Source organism: Dasypus novemcinctus, chromosome 14 (genome assembly GCF_030445035.2).
Source record: "Dasypus novemcinctus isolate mDasNov1 chromosome 14, mDasNov1.1.hap2, whole genome shotgun sequence".
NCBI lineage: Eukaryota > Metazoa > Chordata > Mammalia > Cingulata > Dasypodidae > Dasypus > Dasypus novemcinctus.
Genome location: NC_080686.1, coordinates 71,173,729 through 71,198,376, shown reverse-complemented (window position 1 = coordinate 71,198,376; position 24,648 = coordinate 71,173,729). Strand labels below are relative to the sequence as shown.

The 24,648-nt window shown below is 36.7% G+C and overlaps 1 protein-coding gene across 5 annotated transcripts in view; it reads left to right on the top strand.

Moving 5' to 3' along the window:
• RSPO2 (R-spondin 2) overlaps positions 1-24,648 on the top strand; it is a 148,619-nt gene that overhangs the window by 41,984 nt on the left and 81,987 nt on the right. The window contains exon 1 of one of the 5 annotated variants that reach the window (XM_058275912.2): positions 20,632-21,067. The exons of the other annotated variants lie outside the window; for them this stretch is intronic. Within the exon in view, the coding sequence (XP_058131895.1) occupies positions 21,058-21,067 (10 nt within the window). The 5' untranslated portion in view covers positions 20,632-21,057. Of the gene's footprint in view, positions 1-20,631; positions 21,068-24,648 lie in introns of those variants that run through there. 5 annotated transcript variants of the gene reach the window in all.

Genomic DNA, 24,648 nt, shown 5'->3' with positions numbered 1-24,648 from the left:
TAGTATCCTTTAATCTGCACCAGTTCTTCAGCTTTTCTTTGTCTTTCATAACATTGCTAATTTTGAAGAGCACTGGTCAGTTATTCTTTACAGTATCCTCAATTTAGGTTTATTTGATGTCTCCATTAGATTGGAGTTCTACATTTTTGTCAGGGATACCACAGAAAGATGTTGTGTTCAGTGCTTCATATCAGGAAGTACATGATGTCTGTTTATTCCATTTCTGGCAATATTAACTTTGACTACTAGATTAAGATTTCTTGTCATAAAGTTACTGGGTTTCCCTTTTTCCCCTTAAATAAGTATCTTGTGGGAGATACTTTGAGATTACATAAATCTCTTGTTTCTCATCATATATTTACTCACTAGCTTTAGATATTGCCTGAAATGATTATTATTGTGATTTTCATGTGGTGATCTTCTAATCTCATCACTTATTCTATATACATTATTTGGAATTCCGCAAGAAAGAGCTTTCCCTTCTCCCTAATTTATTTATTCATTTATCTTGTAAAGTATAGATTTATGGTTTCTTATTCTATGGATTGTAATGTTACTATCATTATTCTGTTGCTCAGATTGTCATAGACTGGGCCACTGGGTGTTCCCTTAAACTTCTCTTTTTGATATGCCCCCATCATTTTTTTTTTTAACTCTGTCCTTTGCCATGCCTTTTTTTTTCTCTTTATTATTTTAATGTTACATTTAAAAAATATGAGGTCCCCATTTACCCCCCATCCCCTCACCCCACTCCTCCACCCATAACAATAACCTCCTCCATCATCATGAGACATTCATTGCATTTGGCGAATACATCTCTCAGTACTGCTGCACCTCATGGTCAATGGTCCACATCATAGCGCATACTCTCCCACAGTCCACCCAGTGGGCCATGGGGGGACATACAATGTCCGGTAACTGTCCCTGCAACACCACCCAGGACAACTCCAACCCCCAAAAATGCCCCCACACCACATCTCTTCCTCCCACTCCCTATCCCCAGCAGCCACCATGGCCACTTTCTCCACACCAATGCCACATTTTTTTCGATTACTAATCACAATAGTTCATGAATAGAATATCAGTAAGTCTACTCTAATCCATTCTCTGTTCCTCCATCCTGTGGACCCTAGAATGGCTGTGTCCTCTCCACATCTATATCAAGAGGGGGCTTAGATTCCACATGGATGCTGGATGCAATTCTCCTGCTTTCAGTTGTAGATACTTTTGGCTCCCTGGTGTGGTGGGTGCCCTTCTTCACCCCCATGTTAGCTGAGTGGGGTAAGTCCAATAAACCAGAGTGTAGGAGTTGCAAGTCTGTTGAGGCTCATCATTCTTGAACACTTCTGTCTTTCTAGCACCTGATGTTTCAGGCTGATCTGGTACTTTCCCTGACCCAGCCCTGGCTCCTTTTAGTTGAGAATGGTATTTAGAAAACAAAAAATCTCAGTTTTAGGACTGCTTATTACTACTGGGATATTGTTACTTCTAGGCATGCTCAGCAAGCAATGCTAGGAAATATATGTCTGTGTTTGCTTCTATACAGACATCTCTTATTTTATATGCCTATCTGTCAATCATCTTAAAAATGAGTTCAAGCTGTGGCCTCTATTTCCAATCCAGCACCACAGAATTCATTCTAGTATTCCCTCTCTCCAAAATTTTTAGCTCTTTCTAATTCTGAGAAACCTAACTCCCTTTATCCACAATATATTTACTCATGTACTCAAAAACTAGAATATACATAAAGCAGTTTCAGAATTGCTTAAGGAAACCACTGTGAAAAACAAACCCAATGGGAATCAGTATTTGTTTATAGTGCTTTTTGTCTTTAGCTTGAGGATGTGCAGTCAAAATACTGTGTTCAAAAGCTAATTACTGAAAAAAGTTAATTACTTAAATTAATTCCCCTACCACTTTATTATGGTTATGTTATTAATCCGAAATTCAGTTATATTAATTAGTCTCTTCTCATTCCATTTTGTGTTTACCCCATCTTTGTTGATTTTATTTATTTGTTAAATATCACATGGTTCTAAACATCTGGACAATATGAAAAGAGGTGCACATGTTTCTGTTGTCTATTCCTTCTACCTTGTTCACATTCCTGAACTTTATCAGTCCATGTCCACCTACTCTCTGCAGGTAATCTCACTTATTCATCTTATGTATTTTTTTGCACAAATGAGCAAGCGTGTATGTTTTTTTATCCCCCTCCCCCTTTTTTTATATCCTCCCCTCCCTTTTTTTATATCCCCCCCTTGTGGCTTTTTTGCATGCTGTCTGCTTTGTGTCCACTCGCTGTGCACTCTTCTGTGTTTTTGCTTGTCTCCCTTTTTTGCTGTATTGCTCAGTTGGCTTTCTGCGGTGCCTGCGAGCTGGGAGGCACTCCGTGGCATGCAGGCGAGTCTGCCTTCACAAGGAGGCCTGGAGACACGAACCCAGGGCCTCCCATATAGTAGATGGGAGCCCAACTGATTGAGCCTACAGCTGTCCGCCTCCCCTTTTTTTAAAACTGAACAGTATATCTGGAAATCGCTCCATACTACTTTAGTTGACTTCCTCATTTTTTTCTTTTACGGTTGTGTTGTACTCCATTGAGTGCATGTATCATTTATCCAGCTACCCTTCTATGTGGGGCATTTAGATTGTTTCTAGTATTTTGTAGGAACAAACAATGCTACAAAGATTAACCTTGTACATATGTATTTTCAGATTAATATTTTTAAATTTTTATCAAACTGATTTAATCTAAATTTTTTTTCCAAGTTGGCTTAGATGAAGAGAATTTTGGAGTTATTTATATCTTAATTTGTTTACCTTTCTTTGGAAATATCCTCAGTGTATAAAATATTGTTAAATTCCCCTATTTTTAAACACAGAAATACATAATACTGGGGCTATACACCATGAAATTTCAGTAATTTAATTCATGTTTAATGTGTGGTCAAAAGAGCCCTTATGCTTCCTGGCTTTTTATTATCTTAGGTAATCTGAGTAGCTTCTAACGAGAGGTTCTAAAAGAATTGGTTTTATAGCTGTAATTGAGACACAGTTCTGCATAACTCCTTCCATCCACCACTTCCTCCTCCCTGTTCAGGATACGGGTCTTAAAGACCAGGGCATGGCCATGTGCATTTCTAAATTAATAGTGTTCTTTTATTATCAGTTGTCTTAGAAACAATATATTTTAAAATACTTGGTTATCTAATAACTACTGCCTGTGACAAAAATACATTGTCCTATTAAATATAATCATCCTTGTTACAAATTAATTTACAGATTTGCAAATAAAGATGTTTGTAGGCCTGCTGTGAATTACCTTCAATATTAACCACTTTTCTGTTCAACTGTCACCACCTAAGAGGAAGCCAATCTCAATTTTATTTGTACATCCTTTCTCTTAAGGGTTCACATTCTGCTGGTTTTTAAACTTTTAATCTAAAATCAAAGCATATCATTTTAGTTCAGATGCCATGTGTTGTGTTTTATTTGATCCTCATGCACTTGAACTCGGATTTCCTTGACAAAGACTCTGTTGTTTCTTGGCTGATTGACTTTAACCAGAAGCTGGTGCTTTCTCGGTAAGCTTCATTTTCTGAGTGGGTTCTGGGAGCAATGTGGTGTGCTCCTTAGGGATGCTTAAATACTACGACATTTTTCTCAGTTCTGAATTTCCAGAATTTGGTTAAAATGATATAATTTTATTTCTTTGTCTTAACAGTGAAGGGGAGTTCTGTTTCTGAAGAAGTTAACAAATGGTAATCTAAATATTGAAGGGACTTTAATTTGAAGCCTTGCTTATTGAGTCAGATTCCATTATAAGGAATCAATCTTCCTTCCTCTCCCTTCCCTTCGCCCTTTTTTCTACCCTCAGTGCCATTTTAGTTGCACTTAAAATAATCATATCACATTGAGTCAAACCATCTCAATAAATTAGTTAAATGGTTTGTTTGGCAAAGAAATACAGTGGATCTGCCTTTCAAATCAATGATTTATGCAACATTGTTGTAAGGTTGTTCAGAATGGTTAAGGCCAAACTTTAGGACTTTTCCCCATTATTATTTAATGTTACACTAAATTTGGCATATCATGCATATGTATCTTGCTAAATTAGACTGTACATTCCTGGTAACCAGGAGCATTGTTTTATTATCTCAGGAGCCAAGTGAAAGGAGCATGCATTAAACTTGTTAATTGAAAGGCACTGTATCTTAGCAATATACTCTTGCACAATAACAAATGTCTTTAGCGGATGCCAAATGCTGAAGTAGACTCTGGATACATCAAAATATATGGGAAGTGATACTTATCTTTTAGAAGATTAGTGTTCACTGAGGAAGACCTATAAGTGGCAGGGTAATTCCATTGTAATGTGCCAAACATAGTTATAGAAAACAGCCCGGCATGCTTAGGAATACATTATAGTGGCCCTAAAGCCTTTAAAAGTGGCTAGAGTTCAAGGGGAGGCTTCCTGGAGGGGGCTTATATGCTTCTTCTTAATTTTTTTTCATTAGAGTAGTTGTTGGTTTACAGAAAAATCATGAAGACAGTATGGAATTGCCACATATCCTTCCCACAGTTTTCCCTATTAACATTTTTACATGCATCTTCTTGAGTTAGGAAATCGTATATCATTTTACTCATTGTATTGCTACAGTGTAGGACATAGTAAGTAATGATAACATGTGAATGATTAAATGAATGAATGTCGTAAAGCCTGATATGAGTCTTGGATTATGAATAGAAAGAAGAAAAATAAAAAAATAAGGGCAGATGGGGGGTGAAGGTATTCTAAGGATGGATGGTGAAGAGCAGAAGGAATTAGATATAGCTCAGAGATGAGGCTGGGCTTTGCTATTTAACTAATAGGGAGAATCATAGGGTTTTAACCAGGGGCTGGGCAGATAGGATTTTTACTTACTTTTAAAATAAATCTCTTGACAGTTTTTTGCAGAGAAATGGACTCAATAGAGGTGAGGAGTAGGGGCATAAAAGTCTGTAGGCTGACAGATTAACCCAAGTTTTGGAGTGAGAATTATGGGCTATTGGGTATGGTTTCTGGGAAAGCCATTTGTTTCTCGTAAAAAAAATGAGAGAAACTCAACTGGCACGTGTCTTTGTCCTTGACTGGCCTAGAATGTCATGGCTCTGTTTATCTGTGAATATTTTGAACTCTCCATCATTTTTTAATGCCAGCTTTGCTGGATATAGTATTTTTGGCTAGAAATTTTTTCTTTTAGTACCTTGACTATGTCATACTACTGCCTTCTTGCCTTCATGGTTTCAGATGAGAAATCAGCACTTAATCTTATTGAGCTTCCCTTGTATGTGATGGTTCTCTTTTCTCTTGCTGCCTTCCATATTTTCTCTTTGTCTTGAGCATTGGATAATTTGACAAGTATATGTCTTGGGGTAGGTCTGTTGGAATTTATGCTATTGGGGGTGCATTGTGCTTCCTAGGCATGTAGATCCATCTCCCTCAATAGGTACTGGTGTTTCTGAGGGCTATGGATACACACAGGTTTTACGGTCATGGTTCTGGAGTTCAGTGCCTTGTCAGTGGGCCCTACTTTGGAATTTGTGTGCCTGAATGTGATGGAACTGGCCTCAGAAGTGACCTTTCTGCACATGTCTCTTCTGTCAGTTTTACTGAACCTGTGATTGGTGTATACTCAGGAGACTTGAATATCTGGACTGACCATGTGCCAGCTGGACTCTAAGCCCCAGCAGAGTTGCAACTCCTACTCTCTGGTTCATTAGACTTACCCAGGTCAGCTAACATGGAGGTGAAGATGGTCAACCACCACACCAAGGAACAGAGTATGCCTACAACTTCAAGCAGGAGTATTGCATCCATCAGCCATGTGGGATCTAAGCCCCCTCTCGATTTAGAGGTGGAGTGGACATCACCATCCTAGGGTTCACAAGTTGGAGGAATAAAATATGAATTAGAGTAGACTTACTGGTATTCTACTATAGAACTATTGTGACAAGCAATGGAAGAAATTTTATCATTGATGTGGAAAAAATGGCCATGGTAGTTGCGAGGGCAGAGAGAGGGAAGAAGAGATGTGATGTGGGGACATTTTCAGGACTTAGAGTTGTCCTGAATGATATTGCAGGGACAGATGCTGGACATTACATATCCTGCCATAACATACTGGGGTAGAGTGTAAACTACAATGTAAACTATAATCCATGCAATGCAGCAGTGTATTCACCAAATGCAATAAATGTGCCACAATGATGAAAGAGATTGTTGATGTGGGAGAAGAGAGATGGGGTGGGCTATGGGCTATATGGGAATCTCTTATACTTTTTAATGTAACTTTTTTGTGTGTGATCTATGTATCTTAAAAAAAAAAAGACAAAAAAATACCTGCTTAAAAAAAAAAAGAATGTCATAGAGTTATTGCTTCCTAACTGCCTTCAGTTCTGAGGAATCCATGTTTTAGTTAAGCACGTTTCCTCCCCAAAGGGAACTAAGGTCCTGAAAGAAGAGTAGGCAACTAGGAATGTCCAACACATCTTAAATTATCTGTTAGTCCTACTATCACCTGTATAAAAGAGCACAGAGTCTTCTTTTTAAGGACATTTGAGAAGTACTCATTTATGAATGGGGGGGCTTAAATTTGCAAGAAAAATATGGTTGTCATATCTTTAGCATCTTCTTAAGTTTGATTACTGTTCTACTCACCAAAGGATCACAGACAGAAATAAAAAAAGGAGAAAGAAAAGAGGCAGTTGGGTCTTTCCTGCCCAGCTTGACTTGAGTGAAGAGTAAAAGACAGAAACTGTCAAAAGAAAGTTTAAAAGCACATATAAATATGTGACCAATAATGTGGCTCAGATTAAAACACTGAAGGAACTCCAAGAAAGACAGTGCTTTGTAGAAAGGAGATAAAAGATATAAATGGGAAAGAGTTGTATGATAAAAATAAAATAAAATATAATGTTGGGTGGTTCACTGAAATATTTGGTTGTTGAATTCATATTTTAGATTTGAATATATTAGATACAGTGAGGTACACTAAATGATCATGAAGCCATGAAATTTCGAGCCCTGACACTTTTAGATCCTGGATGTTTTACAGAAAAAACCCTAGCATTTGATGATGCATAACTTAAATTTTAATGCTTTATCTGAGTTTTCTGTCATGTCCCTCCTATTTTTCCTTTCTTTTTAAGACTTTGAGACATCCTGGAAAAGAAGCACGAAAGAGATTTAATTCTTACTGAATATGAAACTCCTTAGGTCTCAATGATGTCTGTATTTTGCTAAGTCTGGAAAGATCTAAGTTTTAGCCAATACTGGAAGAGCTTGAGAAACTATTGAAATTGTACATGTATTGTTTTCTCTCTTATGTAGGAAAGTACTTCTGTGTGGCCTGCTTTTATTTGATGTGGTCCTAGTTAATCTGGTTGGCTGCTTAAAGTTTGTGAAGTATTGCTGCAATATTGGTTAATGTGCCAGAGTATGAGAAGGGCTTACTACAAATGTGGTACATTAATATAGATCTTCTTTCCTTGTAAACTCAATACTTTCTGTAAGAATCCATCATGATAACTTGGATTACCCCCTCATTTTCCCCTGAGTAAAATAAGAGACTCTCAAAGGGGCTCATGCTCATCTTTGAATGTTGTGAGCTGTGTGTCTGTCTGGAAATTCTGATCCTTGCTTTCTGGCAAGATTTAAGTGAGGTGCCCTTTCAACAAAGAGATATAAATAGTAATTAAGAGTATAATTTTATCCACAAGTAAATAAAAATTTTATACCAAATAATGCTTTGTTTTTTCCATTTTTACTCATCAAATTGTTTTTCTTAATTTGTCAAATGACTCAAGATTCTATAGAATGAAACTTGAGATTATGGAAGGTTTTTTGTTAGTAGCTGTTAGAAAAAATGTTGAGTTTGAAGACTGTGATACTAAGTGCTAACCTTTCACAGAATATTAACATTCTGTATGTATGTATGTTTCCCTCCTTCTGACTTTGTAGATACTTTGTAGATACTCTAATTGAATTTTTGTTTGTAATTTCTTATTTAATTATATAAAATCAAAAATTTAAGTGCATAGAAATCATTAATTACTAATATTACAAGGAAGTAAGCACATTCTTTGTTTTAACATTTTGTTATTATCTGAGTTAAACACACACTTGAGCAGAGCAGGTGTAGCTCAACTGGTTGAGCACCTGATCCTCATGTATGGGGTCCCAGTTTATATCCCTAGTACCACCTGAACACACATACACACACACACACACAATCGATTAGAGTCAAATAGTTCTACCAGGATTGTTATGAGAAACTGCTATCCTGGGCCAGTGTCCTCCTGCCAACCCCTCCCCTGATCTCTTGGAACTCTTTAGAGCCTTTTGTCTTTTTAGAACCTAGGTATTAGGTCATAGCTCCTCATATCTTGCTTTTTTTGCTTCTTGTCAACTTTTTAGTTTTGGTCATCATCTACTGAGTTTCAACCATGGATGATAAGGGTTTAGTTCACATTGACTACTTTCCTTCCTCACCACATATGAGGATACTTCTGCTCTCCATTCTCTGAGGATGGTTATATCATGCTTTTTGATGAATACCCACCCTGTGTTTATAGTCTTATAACTATGCAAACATTATCGATAGCTGAGCCAATAATACGTGTGTGTGTTTATATGAAAAGCATTTCCTTCATTATTTTTCAGGAACTGTTTTTCCCTCTGTATCTACATCCACAATTCAATTTTTTAAAATTAGTTTTTTCTTTTAAAGATTTGTTTATTTCTCCCTATTCCCTCATTGTTTGCATTCACTATGTCTGTTTATTGTGTGCTGGTCTTCTTTTAAGAGGCATTGGGAACTAACCTGGGAACTCTGATGTGGGAGTCGCCTAATTGCTTGAGCCACCTCCACTCCATGCTTTCTTGTGTCTCTCATTATGTTTTCCTCGAGTCTCTTGTTGTGCCATCTTGTTGCATCAAATTGCTATGCCTGCCTGTTATGTCAGCTTGCTGTCTTGCTCATCTTCTTTAGGATGCACTGGAAACCAAACCTGGGACCTCCCGTGTGGTAGGCAGGAGATCAGTTGCATGAGCCTCATTTGCTTCCCCCAAATTCAATTCTAAATTCTCCTCAGTTTGCCTAAATCTTTTCTTAGAATTTGGAAAATTAAAAGCTATTTTATTAATTTTATCCTTTTAAAGAAACTTTTTCCAGAGCCTCTGATCTGATACAATGTAGACAGTTTACTCTCTGGTCTGCTTCACAGCTTTCACCTTAGGATTTTACTTCATCATTTTGGAAATTCCTTCAGCTCCTAACTTGAGTTGGATACTCTATTTCCTGGATTTCCTGAATTATTATTATTTTAAATTTATTTCCCTGTTTTTGTGTAGCCCATTCTTCAGCATCTTACTGAGAAAGAGTATATGGGATATATATTTTGGGGGACCATGCATGTCAGAAAATATCTTTATTCCAATTTCACAGTTGACTATTTTGGGTAGATGTAGAATTCTGTTTTGGAAATTATTATCCTTCAGAATTTTGAAAATGTCATCCTACCTCTGGTTTCTGCTAGTTTCTTTGTAGCTTTTAGCAGCTCAGTGAGTGCAGTACTTCTCCCAGTTTTCTGTCTTTTGAAGTCTATAAAATCTCTTCAACTTGGTATTTTCAAATTTTACAGGATGTGCTATATTTTCATCTACTCTACTGGGCTACTCTGTGCGTGTTGGTGTATTTCCAGTTTGGAAACTTAAATTTTGGTTTTGGTGAATTTTCTTGAATTATTTTGTTAGTGATTGCTTTCTCTTCATTTTCTATTTTCTCTCCTTTTCTAACTCCTTTTATTCAGAGGTTGAAACTTTTGAAGTGGCTCTTAACATTTCTGCTTTTTCTCTCGTTTTCCATTTTTTTCTCTACTTTGAAATATTTCTTGACCTTTATCTTTCAACTTTTCTGAGTTTTATTTTGACTACCATTTTAAATTTCCGTAAGCTAATTTTGGTTTTTGAATATTCCTTTTTTATACTTTCCTGTTCTTATTTCATGGTTTTATCTCTCCAAAAACACTATTCTGTTTTTAAAGTTCTTCTTGGTATATTTTCTTCTTTTAGCCAATTTCCTTTTTTCTACTTAAGTTTAGTCTCTGTCTCTCATATTAGATGCTTTAATTAAATGTCTGGTAATATTTCTTAAGAGGAGGGTGCTAGTAAACTCATTGGGAGCTATGTTTAAAGAAGTGGGACATGGTAACTGTGTGATACATCTGGGCCATTTACTTGGAAAAGCCCTCTTGTTGGTATCTTTGCATTCATTTCCCCCCCTTGAGCCCACTATCCAAGAGAAGTCACTTTTTGCTCCTCTTCCTGGAGACCTTTGGTTGCCCTGCTCCTGGAAGACAACTTGGAGCCCCATAAGTCCAAGGGTGTCAACCTTCAGTAGGCAAACTTCTACTTCATCTCTCCTGTTTTCAGTATTCCACAACCATCTTCTGTGCCTGATGTCCTCTGTCCAGAGAATCTCTATTTTACTCTTTTCGGAAATGAAGCTTTAAGCCTTCTTCAGGTATTATAGAGTGAAGGTCATCTGGCTTTATGTGGGAGAAGATCTGGAAGACAAACCATGTCTTAAACAGAATTTTAACCATTGCTCCTGGTTTTAGTCCCAACTCCATGCCACTTCCAAAGGCATTTGGTGTCAATTTCTGAAACTTAAAAATTTCGGGTTACTCTTGATTGGTTGTTTTCACTGGTAGGTTAGCTTTCTAGGATCTGCTAACTTAGTTGTCACAAAGCATTAACTTTTCCCCTTCCAAAATTTTGTTGTCTTTGTACTTAAGGGTTTTAGTACATCATTAAAAATAAATTGCATTGTTTATTTTGGCAGGGTGGTGGGGCTAGAGTTAAATGTGATGGTTAAGTTTAATAAGAAGTCCAAGCTCACTGTTGAAAAAAAATTATCCTGCTTTTTCTTGTAAAAATTGTATTTGTTTTAATAAGACAACTATTTTCATGTGTTTATAGCCTCACATAGCCTCTGGCCCATCAGCGCTTCTCGGCTTCCACATAACCCCCTCTCCAGAGTCCCATTCCCTTGTTCTTCCCTGTCTATGCTTTTATTTCTTTAACAGTAATCATGATTACTACTGCAGGCCTTTTAATTTATTAATCACTTCATTTCAATTTTGATTTTGAATTATTTCACTTACAAGTATGGCTGGTTTAAAATTTAGAGACACATGTAGAAATGTAATTTTCTTAATTTCTCTGTGTCAGACCTCAGCTTTGAAGTGCTCATGATGGCTGGAGTAACTTGGGGACTATTCTCTTGATGTGGTCAGCCTATGGAGAGTGCCCTGTGCTGACTGAGCTGTCCCTTGGCCTTGGTAGGCTTTGTGGTTCTTCCTGAGGTCTGGTTGAGGTTCTGGTCTTGACTTTGGCAGTTCACTCACAGGCTCTTGTTAGAGGTCACTTTGCCCTTCCCTGTGGCAGTCCCCATGGAGGTGAGTTGTCTGACTCACTTACGCAGCTTCATTGTGCTTCCTGCACAGAGGTATATGGAATATTTGAGTCATGGGGACTGAGAAAGATTTAGGGAGTGCATGCTTAGTCTCAGGTCTGTCTTTCTATGTGAGCCCTATGCCCATTTTTTATCTATATCCATCTCACTGGGTACCAAGCACTCTGCAGTGCTGATTTTCCCTAGGTTTCTGGAATGAAAAAGGATATAAAACCCATCTACCCTTGCTCCTGGGTTCTTCTGGAGATTTCTGTATCCATCCTTCACCGCTTCCCCAGATTTCAGTCATAGGATAAGGACCACTTCAAATCATTCATGATTATCTCACTCTCTCAATTTCTGCTCTAGTTCTACTCTAGCACCCAAGTGGGTGGTAGAAATTGGGAGCATGCGTTTCTCTAAAAGAGTATCTTTCCTTTCTCTGCATCCCCACCTTCAAAAGTTATGATAGGTGCTGATAATTGGTATCTTATTTTTATTCATGGTTCAAGTTCTTCTGGGCTCCCATGGGAACTATACCATAGGGCCAAGAATTGGGCCTCAAGATAGCTCTTGTTAATTCCTCTTTTTTTTTTTCTTGACTAATTATTAGAACATGAAACAAAGGGTAGCATTGTACACATCGAAGTAGCCTACAGGGGAGAGTAATAATGTCTCTTTTCCTAAGGCTAGTTATCCCTGACTATATTTATATTGAATATTTTAATTTAAATGTTTGTATGTGTGTATCACAAGAAGGTGATGTAACTATGTCCCAATATACAATGTCATAGAGTTGGAGGGTGTCCTTATGCTGCTTCTATTATGGTTAATAAACTTAGGTTTAGGAATCACAGGTGTAATAGGGTTACTTTTCTGCAAAGAGAATATTGAGCAAACTGGGCATTTTAAAATTGATGCTCAGTGTTATGAGTTGAAATTTGTCCCCCCAAAATATAAAGTCCTAATTCCGAGTAGTTCAAAATGTGACCTTGTTTCAAAATATGGTCATTATAGATGGAATTAAACAAACTAAAACGAGATCATACTGAGTAGGGTGGGCCTTTAGTGCAGTATGACTGGTATCCTTATAAGAAGGGAGAAGAGGCACAGAGAGAAGAATGGCCCCATGGGGATGGAGGCTGAGGCTGAGTTGTGTGGTAAACCAAGGAATGTCAAGGCATTCTAGCCTCCACCAGAAGTCAGGAGAAGAGGGGTGTCGAATCGTTTCTTGCCCAAGGTCCTGCCAACACATTGATTTGAGACTTCTAGCCTCCAGAACTGTGAGAAATAAAGTTTCTGTTGTTTTAAGTCATCCAGCCTGTGGTACTTGGTCATGGCAACCCTAGGAAGCTAAGACACACAATGTAGACTTAAGGTATTTACTTTTTGAAAGTGTGCAGGTCCCATTTTCGTGTCATAGTACTCATCTCTGCCAGATGGTGGAAGGCCAACCCAGTGGGAGGAAATTGTAGGACAAGCTCTGGAGCTTACCTGTGTGAGCAGTGACAGCTACAGGCTGATGAAATTATATTCTCAATGGTAGGCAAGTGTAAAGATCAAGGTACAAACAAAAAAGAAAGAAGTAAAGCAGATTATAAGTATGGGAAGTTAAGTTTCCAGTAACTAGCAAAGATGAGGGATCACAGGATCCCTGAGGATTTTGTCTGAGGTCTTGGGTCTTCAGGAAAGGAATTTCTAAGTCATGTGGAGAATGTTCTCTAATCTTTGAACAAATTAGTAGTATATCTGCTCCTAGAATACCTTGTAATAAGGTGTGTGACTCCACCCTTCACACACCCCCTTCCCCCCCACAATGGAACTAGAGAAGATACAAGAAGGAGTCTAAAATGATCAGGTTGGAAAGTGCTTGCCTTATGAGGGAGAAATAAAAACAACAGGAGTCAATACAGAAAGACAAGCGCCATAAGGAGAATGGCAAGATTTTTGACCTCATGGATAATATGAATAGTATTAATGACATTATCACTTTTTTCTAGGATTTGGTGAGTTATGGGACTTGAAAATATCACCTTACCCAACCAATCATAAACTTATGGAACCCATTACTCTAAGAGGAAGTACGTGGAAAATATAAATAATCTAAAGAACGGTTTAACTAAATTTGTAGATGACAGATCCATAATGGGTTATTACAGGGAACTAGGATGTTTTGGGTACACTCCTAACCTTTGAGGTTGACATCAAAGAACAGCCATTCTTCTCACAGCATGTCCCTTGGTGCCATTATCAGAATCCTGGACAGGAAGGATTGTGAGTCTGATCCAATGTGGCAAGACTTATTAGATGCTGATCTATGCCAGATTTGTGTGGTTTGCAAATTTACAACCTCTTGTGTCTGCTCTTCTGGTTTCCACTCACTGTCGGCTTCTTCCAGTGGCTTTCTCTTGACTTTGTCCTTTATAATAATCTTGCAAATTTTCTGGAGTCTGAAATTATATCAACAGGAAAAGTTACCAAAAATTTCATACAGCACTTTTGTTATGGCACTTGTCATTGAATTGTATTTGCTTGTCTCCCTTGAAGGATACAATTCTTAAATCAGAGAATTCCTAGAGCCTTAGCACCATTGTTGAGGCTCATTGATAATAGTCACTGCAGTAACAATAACTAACATTTTGGAGTTGGTTAGGTATTAGATATTGTGCTAAATGCTTATGAATAACATCTCATTTAATTTGACCCCAGTTTCACACTCTGAGTACATTTCAGGATGGCTTGCTGAGGCTTTCTAATCTGTAAAACTGGGACACATAGAGCTGTTAAGTAAGTTGCCCAAGGTCTCATAGCCTATCTTAATCAATGTTCAGTATTTTTGCAGAATTAGATTTTATCATACGCTTTTATTTTCTTATAATGTGTTATGTATTACCTGTGTTATGTACATGTATTTTGGTATATTTCTCAGAAATTTTCTTTTTGTTTTCTATTTAATCTTCTTTGTCAGTGTGGTTGGTAAATAATTCCAAGGATCTGGGTGACTGATATTGCAAACCCCTTGGAGGAAGCATCACACAGACATAGGAAGGCCTAGATACCTTTCTGATGTTTTAGAAAGTGCTGAAAATTTGTAGCCTAGGGTACTAGGATGCACTGCACTCTCTTCCATAAGACTGTTTTTTTATACCCACCTTTGTCTCATTTCCTTCTGCCTCTAGCTTCATTCTCACTACCATTCTTTCTCCTGACATGTTTCAGCCTCCTTATTAACTAGGATTCTAGAGTTAAGTAAAGTTGGGTAACTGACTTAAACAAATTCTGTATTGAATAATTTTATCTCAAAAGACCTTTTGTTCTATACTTACTTAACTTTAAAATAGCCCACACATACATTTAAATTTTATATCTCTCCATATATAAACTAAATCTATTATTCACATTTGTTTTCTTTTAGGGAAATGAGTTTTTGCTTTGCCCATCTGAAAGAGCAAGTTTTTGTGAATCTTAACCGAATAATTCATTTTATGCATATTAGCATTGGTATAGCTGCAATTCTGATAAGTTTGCATTCAGTTTTGCACCTTTTTTGAGAATGAACAAACACTACTTATGGTTTTCCATTAATATATCAGCAGGTTCCTTTTGGCCTATCATGCTTGGAGTAAGTGGAGGAGAATCATGATCTTGACACAGTAGCAAATTCCTCTCCAAATCTGCTCAGAACAGAGGTTTTTCTTTTTGTGTCAGTCCATTGGTCCATCCGTCCATCATTCCACCTCTTTTCTTTAGTGCATCTTTAAAGTCTAGTTTTGATCATTTGAATGGCGTGCTGAGGCTTTATAATTACCTAGGTATGCTTGCTGTGTTACTTCAAAGGCTCTTTCACCAGGACAGGATTTGTCTTCAAAGACAGAAGAGTGACCCATTTGCAGGAAATTGCATGGTTTGAGGGTGATTTTTTTTCTTCTTTGAACTTGTCAAATAGAGATCCCTATTTTAAAAGTTTAAAAAGTTTTCCTGTATGTCCAGTTAAAGACTTCACATTTATGATTATGAACACTTCTTTTTAACCTTGGCCAGAGGAAACCTGTAACTCAGATTCCCCTGCTATCTTTTTTCAAGTATCAGCGGTTTTATTTTGAAGTGTTTTGCAGGTGACATCTTACTTTGTTGGTTTATAGGAATTACATAGTACTAGTTATACTAGGATTGAATTAGTATAGTATTCTGAGTGACTAATCATCAAAAGGAAGTTTGATTATTTTGTGGTCATTAAAACCAGAGGAAAGGGTCAGAAAGCAAATTAAAGGGCATGGCTTTATTTGAAGGAAAGTTCTTAGAGTTTTAATCATGCATTTTTTCCCCCTAGGTGCTGTACATACATATATCACTTAATGGGGAAATAAAAAGCATGAATTTAAAGTCAGAGATGGATTCAAATTTGTTACTAGCAAACTGTATGATCTTGGAAAGCTTTCTTAAAGTTTCCTCTTGCTAATTTCTTTTTTTCTGAATTTACAGAACTTAGAGCATGATAAGTAAGCAGATTTCAGACAGGGCCTATGCTATGAATTGCTGTAAAGTTAGCAAAGCAACAAAGCATGTCAAAGTTTATAAATGTCAAATATAGACTACTGACTTAAAAATTATTGAGAACTAAAGCCTATATAAGCCTGGAGATTGAGTAGTGCATTATTCTGACTTTGGTTAACACATACTTTACCAATAATTATGAATACCAAAGTTAATGGAATGTTCACTTTTTTTGCATTATAATATATTCCAGAATAATTATTGCATAACAATGTTTGTCAGCCTAAGAATTTGTTAGTGTCTTGTATTTAGGCAACTTTTAAAAAAAATAATTTTTATTATCTTTCTTTGAAGAAACCTTTCCTCACGATAATGTAGTCAACATTTCATTCCCAATTTTAAAACAGTGGTATGGCCCAAGGAAGTTTCCACATCAAACACACATGGAATCTTTAATTCGGTTAGTAATTCTTCTTGAAGGCTGTGTTTATGACACCAAATAAGCTATCCAGTTTACTTTCCATTTATTGTTTTGAAACTAAGGTAGTAATGTAAAAAGGCGTTAACAACTAGTTCCTATTCTAGGGAGCAGGTGGAGTAGGAGGGGTAGTTAAATAACTTGTATGTGTAGGAATATACTTGAATATACCCCACCACCACTACCACCCTTTTAACAAAGGGGAGAATTTTTCCTGCAGGCAGTTTGATAGGTCAATACCACAGCACTTATGTTTCAGTACTTAGGAAGTATGTAAAACTGTTTTGAAATAGTGTTCATATAAGAAGTATTTAAGTATTTGAGGGAATTAAATTCGGCTCTGTGAGCAATTTGCTCTTTTTTTTCTATTTAAAAAATTGGATTATCTCCTTGTATAAACATGGAACCATGTCAGAGTGGTGGTTTCACAATCTTCATAAATGTATATATTTAGATCTGCTCACGTTGTAGTTACCATTACAACCAAGGTCTGTCAAGATCTTTTAAGTAGGTTGTGAAAGCGCAAGCCAGCACTTGGCATGAGTAATATGTACTTTAACAAAAGCAGATTCTAGCCATGACTTATAGGATTGCACACATTTAATTTTAAGCTTTCTTTTCTTTTGGCATTGGAACAGTTTAATGGAGTAGTATTTTTTTCTCACAAATTCAAGCAGATGGCTTATTTAATAGAAGAACTTAGCTCCTTTTGTTGTTTTAAAATATCGCATCTTCAGAAAACTTGTCAGTCCCTAGCTATTTTGTGTTTTCAATGACTTTATCAACTAATTTGTTACTGGTATTAGCAGTTGTAGACACCAAAGAGTTTATGACCTGGGTGGCATATTTCACCTTCTTTAATAGCATAGTTTTGTGATGGATGCATTCTGATCCTTAATTGTACATTTTTATCATTACCAGATGGAATTAATATCTAGTGTAGGGATATGCATTGAGATTTGCATTAAAGAATTTGTGGGGGAATAAGTAGTAATGCAGGGCTTGACTTTCCAAAGTGAGGGATGACTATGGAAAATACTAATTCTATCATTTTTAGGGAATTACATGTCTAATTTGAGGGTTTATGATTTAATTCCTTATCAGTATACATAGCTACTTTTGTGTGCATCTTGTCTTTTTATTAGAGCATTAATGACTGGAAATACATGTTTGGAGTATTTCTAAATGTAATTTATTTCATTTGAATTCTTCTCTTCTACTTGAGACTCTCACTTTGGCGTATACTTTCAGTTGATCAGCACATAGAACTGACATGTTGAAGAGCGAGTTTGAACTTTCCTTGAGTCTCTCCCTCTGATTTGGAGGATCAGGACCTGATGGGTGCTTAATAAAAAGGCAGTCAAGGTATCTCATGTGGCTGTTGAAGTGCTTTCAGAAGCTTCTTTGGGAAACCTTTGGCTCCCACCATCAGATGTACAACCCACATCGTCTTCAGCTGCCTATGTTTTGGGTGAAATATGTTGAAGAGATACTGCCTTATCTCAAGGCAAAATGTGCTGAACCAAAGTTATTTTCCTTTGACAACTACAGGTATTTTTTTGGGGGTGGGGGGGCGTGTGTATATCATCTAAATCTCCTCCGGCTTTGGCGTTGTCTTGAATGCTAGTGATGTCTGTAACTTGTTAAGTTAGAAGGGTGAGTTTTTCATGTTCTGGACACATCTTTTGTGCCCTCAAGCAGAGCCATGTAAGATTCCATCTACATTTATTTTGCAATTGTATCTTGGTTTGTCTTTCCTTGACCTGTAGTTATTGACTATTCTGAGCTCCCCTGTGGCATTTTAGTTAAGTCAGACTTGGAGAAGGCATGACACGTAATACATTCTGCTTCCCTATGGTATATGTTAATAGAATATATCCTGTCTAGTGAACCAAACTATGGCCATAGTTAACTGTGATTGTAAATACACCTATGAGGGGCCAACTTATGAGGATTGTGGCTCAAGCAGTGCTGGCATTGGAGAATAATTAGGGGGTCATAATTGTGGAAGTTTCTCTTAGCATTTTATATGTGCCAATAAATCTGCTACTTTATCTGTCCGTATTTTTTTTTCAAGTGATTTTTTTTTTTCTTAGAGAAGTTGTGGGTTTACAGAAAATCATGCATAAAATACAGGGTTGCCATACACCACCCCTCCCTCTGTATGTTAAAGTCTCCTTATCGTTTTCAGTATACCGTATGATACATATTTTGATGGAGAAGAAAAATAATCTAAAAACCTTTAATCCTGATGTCATTAAGAATATTCATTTCTAGAGATGATTTCCATATTTTGGGGACTTATACATTTTTAGAAGTATGTTTTCCCAAGGAATATGTCTATGAATGTCCTGTATTTCATTCCTAATTGACATTTTTTATGAATAAAATGGTATTGCATATCAAATAGTAACATTTTAGTGCAATCAAGTACTCATATCTAGTCCTTCTTTGGGAAGTTAAAGCCTTTTGCCTAAAATATTGTTCTCTGTTAAACAGCTCATGGCAAAAATCTAAAAGAGATTCTGAAAAAATGTTATATTTCTGGAACTTTAAAAATCCATGGAATTTGATACAATTTTTGCCCTTAGTTATTATGCTTAGAAGTTATTTTTTAAAGTTAAATGCATCTTAAGTTAATTTAACCTCTAAAACTTTAGTGGTCATTTAGAAATTTATCTGTCTGTGCTTTATTGGTATTGTTAATTTTAACATTTATTTTCTGTCTAGGATGTACAATGTAATGATTGTAATGGTGAAAATTGAGAGTATTAAAGTTTTGCTTCACATCAAATACAAGATTACATATTTTATGAAGATATTTTATGTAAGCCAAGCAAAGCATCCTAGACAGGCATGTCTCATTTTAGTCAAATCTGTGTGGTTCGTTAATTCATGATGATGTTGATTGCTTAACTATGTTTGGGACTTGGTAGTATACATAATTACAGCATTTTTTTAACCAATCAATTTTATTGATGCTTATTAATGAAGCATCAATCCACCCAAAGTGTACAATCAATGGTATTCAGTATGATCACATAGCTGTGCATTCATCACTTCAATCATTTTTAGAGCATTTTCATTATTCCAATAATAATAAAATAAAAAACAAGCAAACTCATCACCTCTCAATCTCTTTGCTTCCCTTGCCATACATAGCTATACAGGATTTTTATCTCAGTATTGTCAGGTTCTAGCACCCAACTATGTTTGTATAGGACTTGATGTGCATGGTCCCTGTTATTGGTGCCAAGATAGGTGTGTGTGTGTGTGTGTGTGTGTGTGTGCATGTGTTTAATGTGTGTTGAACTCAGGGTTAGGGAAGAGAGAGAAAGTCTCAATTTTATTTTAAGCTTGATTGTTGACATTAATAGTATTAATAATTGTTCATTTAAAAATTGTTGAACTTTAACATTTAACATTATTTAACCCGTGAAGTGAGGCTGAGATGTCGATAGCCCATTGTTCAGTCCTATTGTCTTCAGAATTGGAAACCGTATACTTTTTCTGGAGTGGATGCCTTCACCAAGAAGGAATTTAAGTTTCTTTTTATTTGGCAAGGACTAAATCCAGAAACAGGGGAGCACTTTAAAAAAGTGTCATGAGTGTATTAGAAACAGATGGGTATTCACCACCTTCGTAACATGCTCTATGGGATAAAATGTGAATAACTGGATTTGCTTTAACAAAGGATCAAATTAAAAATACCAGGATGCATAAAAAGTCCAAATGTTTTACAGTTTAAGAGGGACATTAACACTACTTCAATTAAGAGTAGAGTTCTACTTATGGTGAGTTTTTGTCTCTTGATATAATTGTTAGTGATTATAGATGTAGAGGCCATTACTTGCTTTTCTACCTTATGGTTCTCCTTGTTCTCTAAAGCCATATATTCCTTTCATTGTGACAGAGATGTATGTACATTTGTGCTAAAATCACTGTCTATTACCTTTTTGATGATTTTTAATATTTTATGTGATATATTTTGTCTTTAGAGTTTTGGGTAGATCCTAGATTTTAAAAAGTGTTTTGGTTGGAATGGTGAGGCTCTGGATCTCAGCAGGCTTCAGGGTTGAAAAAGTTGAAGTTTACAGAGAGAGCAAATAAACATGGTCATCAAAGCTAGGAATTAAGATCTGTTTATTCACCTGCACACTTGAATTAAATCTCGCAGCAATAGGCAGAGCCATTTGACTTATTAGGATAGTGACAGAATAAATTGCTCTAGTCATATTTATAGTCTTTTGCCTGGCTTTAGACATACAGGTTGGTATAGTCACCGTGTGACAGACTGAGCAGTTCTTGTTGAATTGCTAAACGACTGATTTACAACATAGAGGAGACCACTAGGATAGCTGACACTGGACAACGGTTAATTAAAATGAGAAATCTGTTTGAGGTTTGGAGTATGAAGCTTCAAATTGCAAAAATTATGTTCCCCTTGTCCCTCGGCATTGAGGAACACTGTTAATGACTGAAGAAGAATGGGGGAAGGGAAGAGAGAGCACTTAAGTTTGGTGTGGCTTGCATCATTTTTATTTTAAGAGAATTCCTCATGTATAGGGCTATAAAGATATCTAAGATATGGACTCAGGTAAGTGAGTATTCCCTAATTCATTTTCATTGTTTAAGTTAGTCAAGGTTCAAGTATATACAGCAATGCTTTTAGTGCTGTTAAGAATAGCTTTTCTAAAAAACATGTAGGGCACAATTTGTTTACTCTGAAATCTTTGAGGTCAAGATGAAAGTTGGCTTTTGATACATAAAAACAAAATGAAACAAACAGACTTTAATTTATATTGATTCTCTTTGTTCTATAATTCTCCCCCTCCATACCTCTTTCTATGGAGTGAGATTTATGGTGCTAAAGAGCTCTTGGTTTAACTTTTGAATGGAGGGTAAGTGTAGACTCAGCTTTAGTTTGTGTTGCCTGTGGCACAGGGAGTATTCTCCTTAAGCCTTCTTGCTATGTATGTAAACCTTCCAAATTCTCTCCGCATTTACAGAGCTAAATTTGAAGTTTGGGTAATCTTGATATTCCTTTTCGAATCTTCAGTTAAATTCAAGAGCAGAAAATAGCCAAAGAACTACTCTCAGCTATGCTCCAGAGAACTCAGCAGCGTGGAGCTCTTTTGGTGCTGCTCTAGCCAGCAATCCTTGCTTTTGCCTTAGCCTCCTGGTAACTCAAATTTAAGGGCCATCCCTTATGCAAAACAGTTTTTAATTGCTTCTCCAAAATATCATGCCAGAGGTCTTTATGCTTTAAGTGGGTTATGTTTGTGGGAGGTCCCTGGAAGTTAAACTTTTCCTGATCTCGTCCTGCCTCGCTATAGGCATTTCCTCATATGGCCTCTTCTGTTCTCCTCCTCTAGCTCTCTGTACCCTACCCACTCCAGCCTGAATCTTTATCCCTTTCATACATGGAGTTGAGCTGTGCCTCAAGTTTCCTAAATTTTCATGCTCACTTTTTTTGCCCTACTCGTGTCACCAGTAGTAATACCAGGATGAAATCTCTTCAGAAGGCAGCTGGAAAAATTGTAAATAGTTTAGATTTGTTTTCTGTCAGTTCTGTGAAAGTACGTTATAAATCATAATGATCTAGTCAGAATAAGGTGTAGCAGAAATACCATGAGTTAAAAGGAGGAAAATAGATCTGACTATAGAATGTAGAGTGAAGTAGAAAGAGGTGGGCTTGATGTCAGGGGACCAGAACTGTCCAAGTAGGAGAAACAAGCGCCCGATATTGGAAGATTAGTGGAAATCACCAGAGGGAGTGTTGGTATTAAGACTGTAGGAGGTGACATAGTTGTGACAGCCAGAGGAGAAACACTTTCAGTAGTGACCCACCCTGCAGGACTTGTGAGGACCAGAAATTGAGCCTGGGACCTTGAATTGGTGATTGGAAAACTGGTAGTGGTTCCCATAAAAGGAGTGTTAGAAATAACCGAATGGATGGGTCATGGTAAATAAAGGCAGCAGGGATAACAGACCCTTCCAAGAAGTGTGATAGTGATATTGGTCTGGTTCCTTGCTATGGAAAGATGGGCACAACTTGATTGAAATTAAGCTAGTGATGATACAGCCTAAAGAATGATCATGTTAATGAAAAATATAAATTATATATTGCATATATACATATAGAAAGAGATATATGGAAAGCTGTTTGCCAAAATTTTACTAGTAATTATATCTGAGGAAGTGGTTTTTCATCTGAATTGATTTGGGTTGGACAAAAGTGTGCTTTTAAAATTGGAAAGCATATATAGGTTTGAAAGTGAAGAGTGTCTGTAAAACAGATGGAATGTGCTGATGAAAGTGATAGAAGAAGGTCCTGAATTAGGTGGGAAAAAGTGGACCTTAATGGCCAATTCAAAGAGCTATTTTGACCTTGATTCCTGATCTTGAAGTGCCTTGGTTTTTCCTCAGCCTCTTCTTCTAGAAGGTAGTTTAAACCCTTGGTTTTGGATCTTTCTGGAAGAGGGGAACTATAAGGCTAAATCAGGGCTGTGGGAGCCTAAGGAAAGGGAAAGCATCTTGTAGTACTAAAACTTATATAGATTCACTACAAGGGGCTATAAATATATTGGATGTTGAATCAATAAGTGAAAGAATGGTGTGGTGTACAATGTACTTTATTGAATAGCTGCTTGTCTCAATATTGCTAGATATTGGTTTTATGTGCAATAAATATTATATATAGGGCAAACGGGATATAGTCTCAAAGTGAAAGGGTTCAGTGATTGATGAGATTTCTATGCCTTCCCTCTTCTTTTTTACCTTTTTGGACTAACCCAATAAAATTAAGTCACTATGACCTCATGTATCTTGTTATATTTATGACCTTGCTTGGTATAGTGGTAGCTAAAAGTTACATGAATTTTTAATATTTTAGAATTTATATTAGGATTTCAGATGATAATATTTTAAAATTTTTATACCAGGAAGTCTAGAAAGAGTATTCCATTTCTTTTTAATTACCCTTTTCACCACTAGATGTAGTGAACTTTTTCATGAGGTTTACATCTTGATTTTTAGATGATATTGCAACTCTTTCTCTCCTTCTTCCCCACCACCATCTACAGGTTTATTTCTGTGTTAAAAATAACCTAAAAATGGAAGAATATCAAATATGTGAATATACAATGTAATTTATAGACTCTTTAAAAGACCTGTAATATAAGAAACCATATTACCCTAAAGTTAGTATATAAGCTTCCTAGTCATTTTTTTCTTTTTAAATTGATGTATAATTTACATATAGTAAAAAAACACTCAGATCCTAAGTGTATAGTTAGAAGAGATTTGCACATGTATGCACTGTATAATCAGCATCCAGTCAAGATATAGAACATTTTCATCACCCTCCAAAAAAATTCCACTGTGCCCCTTTCCAATCAGTCTCTCCACCACTCAAAGGCATCTAGGAATGGAATTCCACCTTAACAACAAAAATGAACAAGTCACACAAGGAAGCAGTCTCTCACTGTAGATAGACGTAACTGTCTTTGATTTTAATATACACGGCATTATACAGCAAATACTCTTTTAATATACATGGCATTATACAGCAAATATTCTTTGTGTGTGTGTCGCTGACTTCTTTTGCTCTACATAATGTTATTAGTTTCATTCATGTTGTGTATATAAGGTAGTCAGATTTTTTAAAAAGATATATTTATTTATCACCCCGACCCCTGCTGTGTTTTTGCACTCACTGTCTGTACTCTGTGTCCATTCGCCGTGCACTCTCTGTGTCTGCTTGTCTTCTCTTCTCATTTTTTTTAAGGAGGCACTGGGAAATGATCCTGGGACCTTTCATGTAGGAGAGAGGTGCTCAGTCACTTGAGCCACCTCAGCTCCCTGGTTTGCTGCATCTCCCATCATCCCTCCTCTGTCTCTCCTTTATTGCATCATCTTGTTGTGCCAGCTCTGTGCAGGCCAGCACTCCATGTGGTCCAGCACGCTTTCACCAGGAGGCCCTTGGACCTCCTATATGGTAGTCGGGAGCCCGATCATTTGAACCACATCTGCTTCCCAGGTAGATTCATAGTATGAATATGTAACAAATTATTTATCCATGTTCCTGTTCATGGACATTTGGGGCATTTCCTCCTATTCATATTTTATATATTTATTCTATCTGTTGGAAGCTGCCACTGATTTAGAAGTTATATA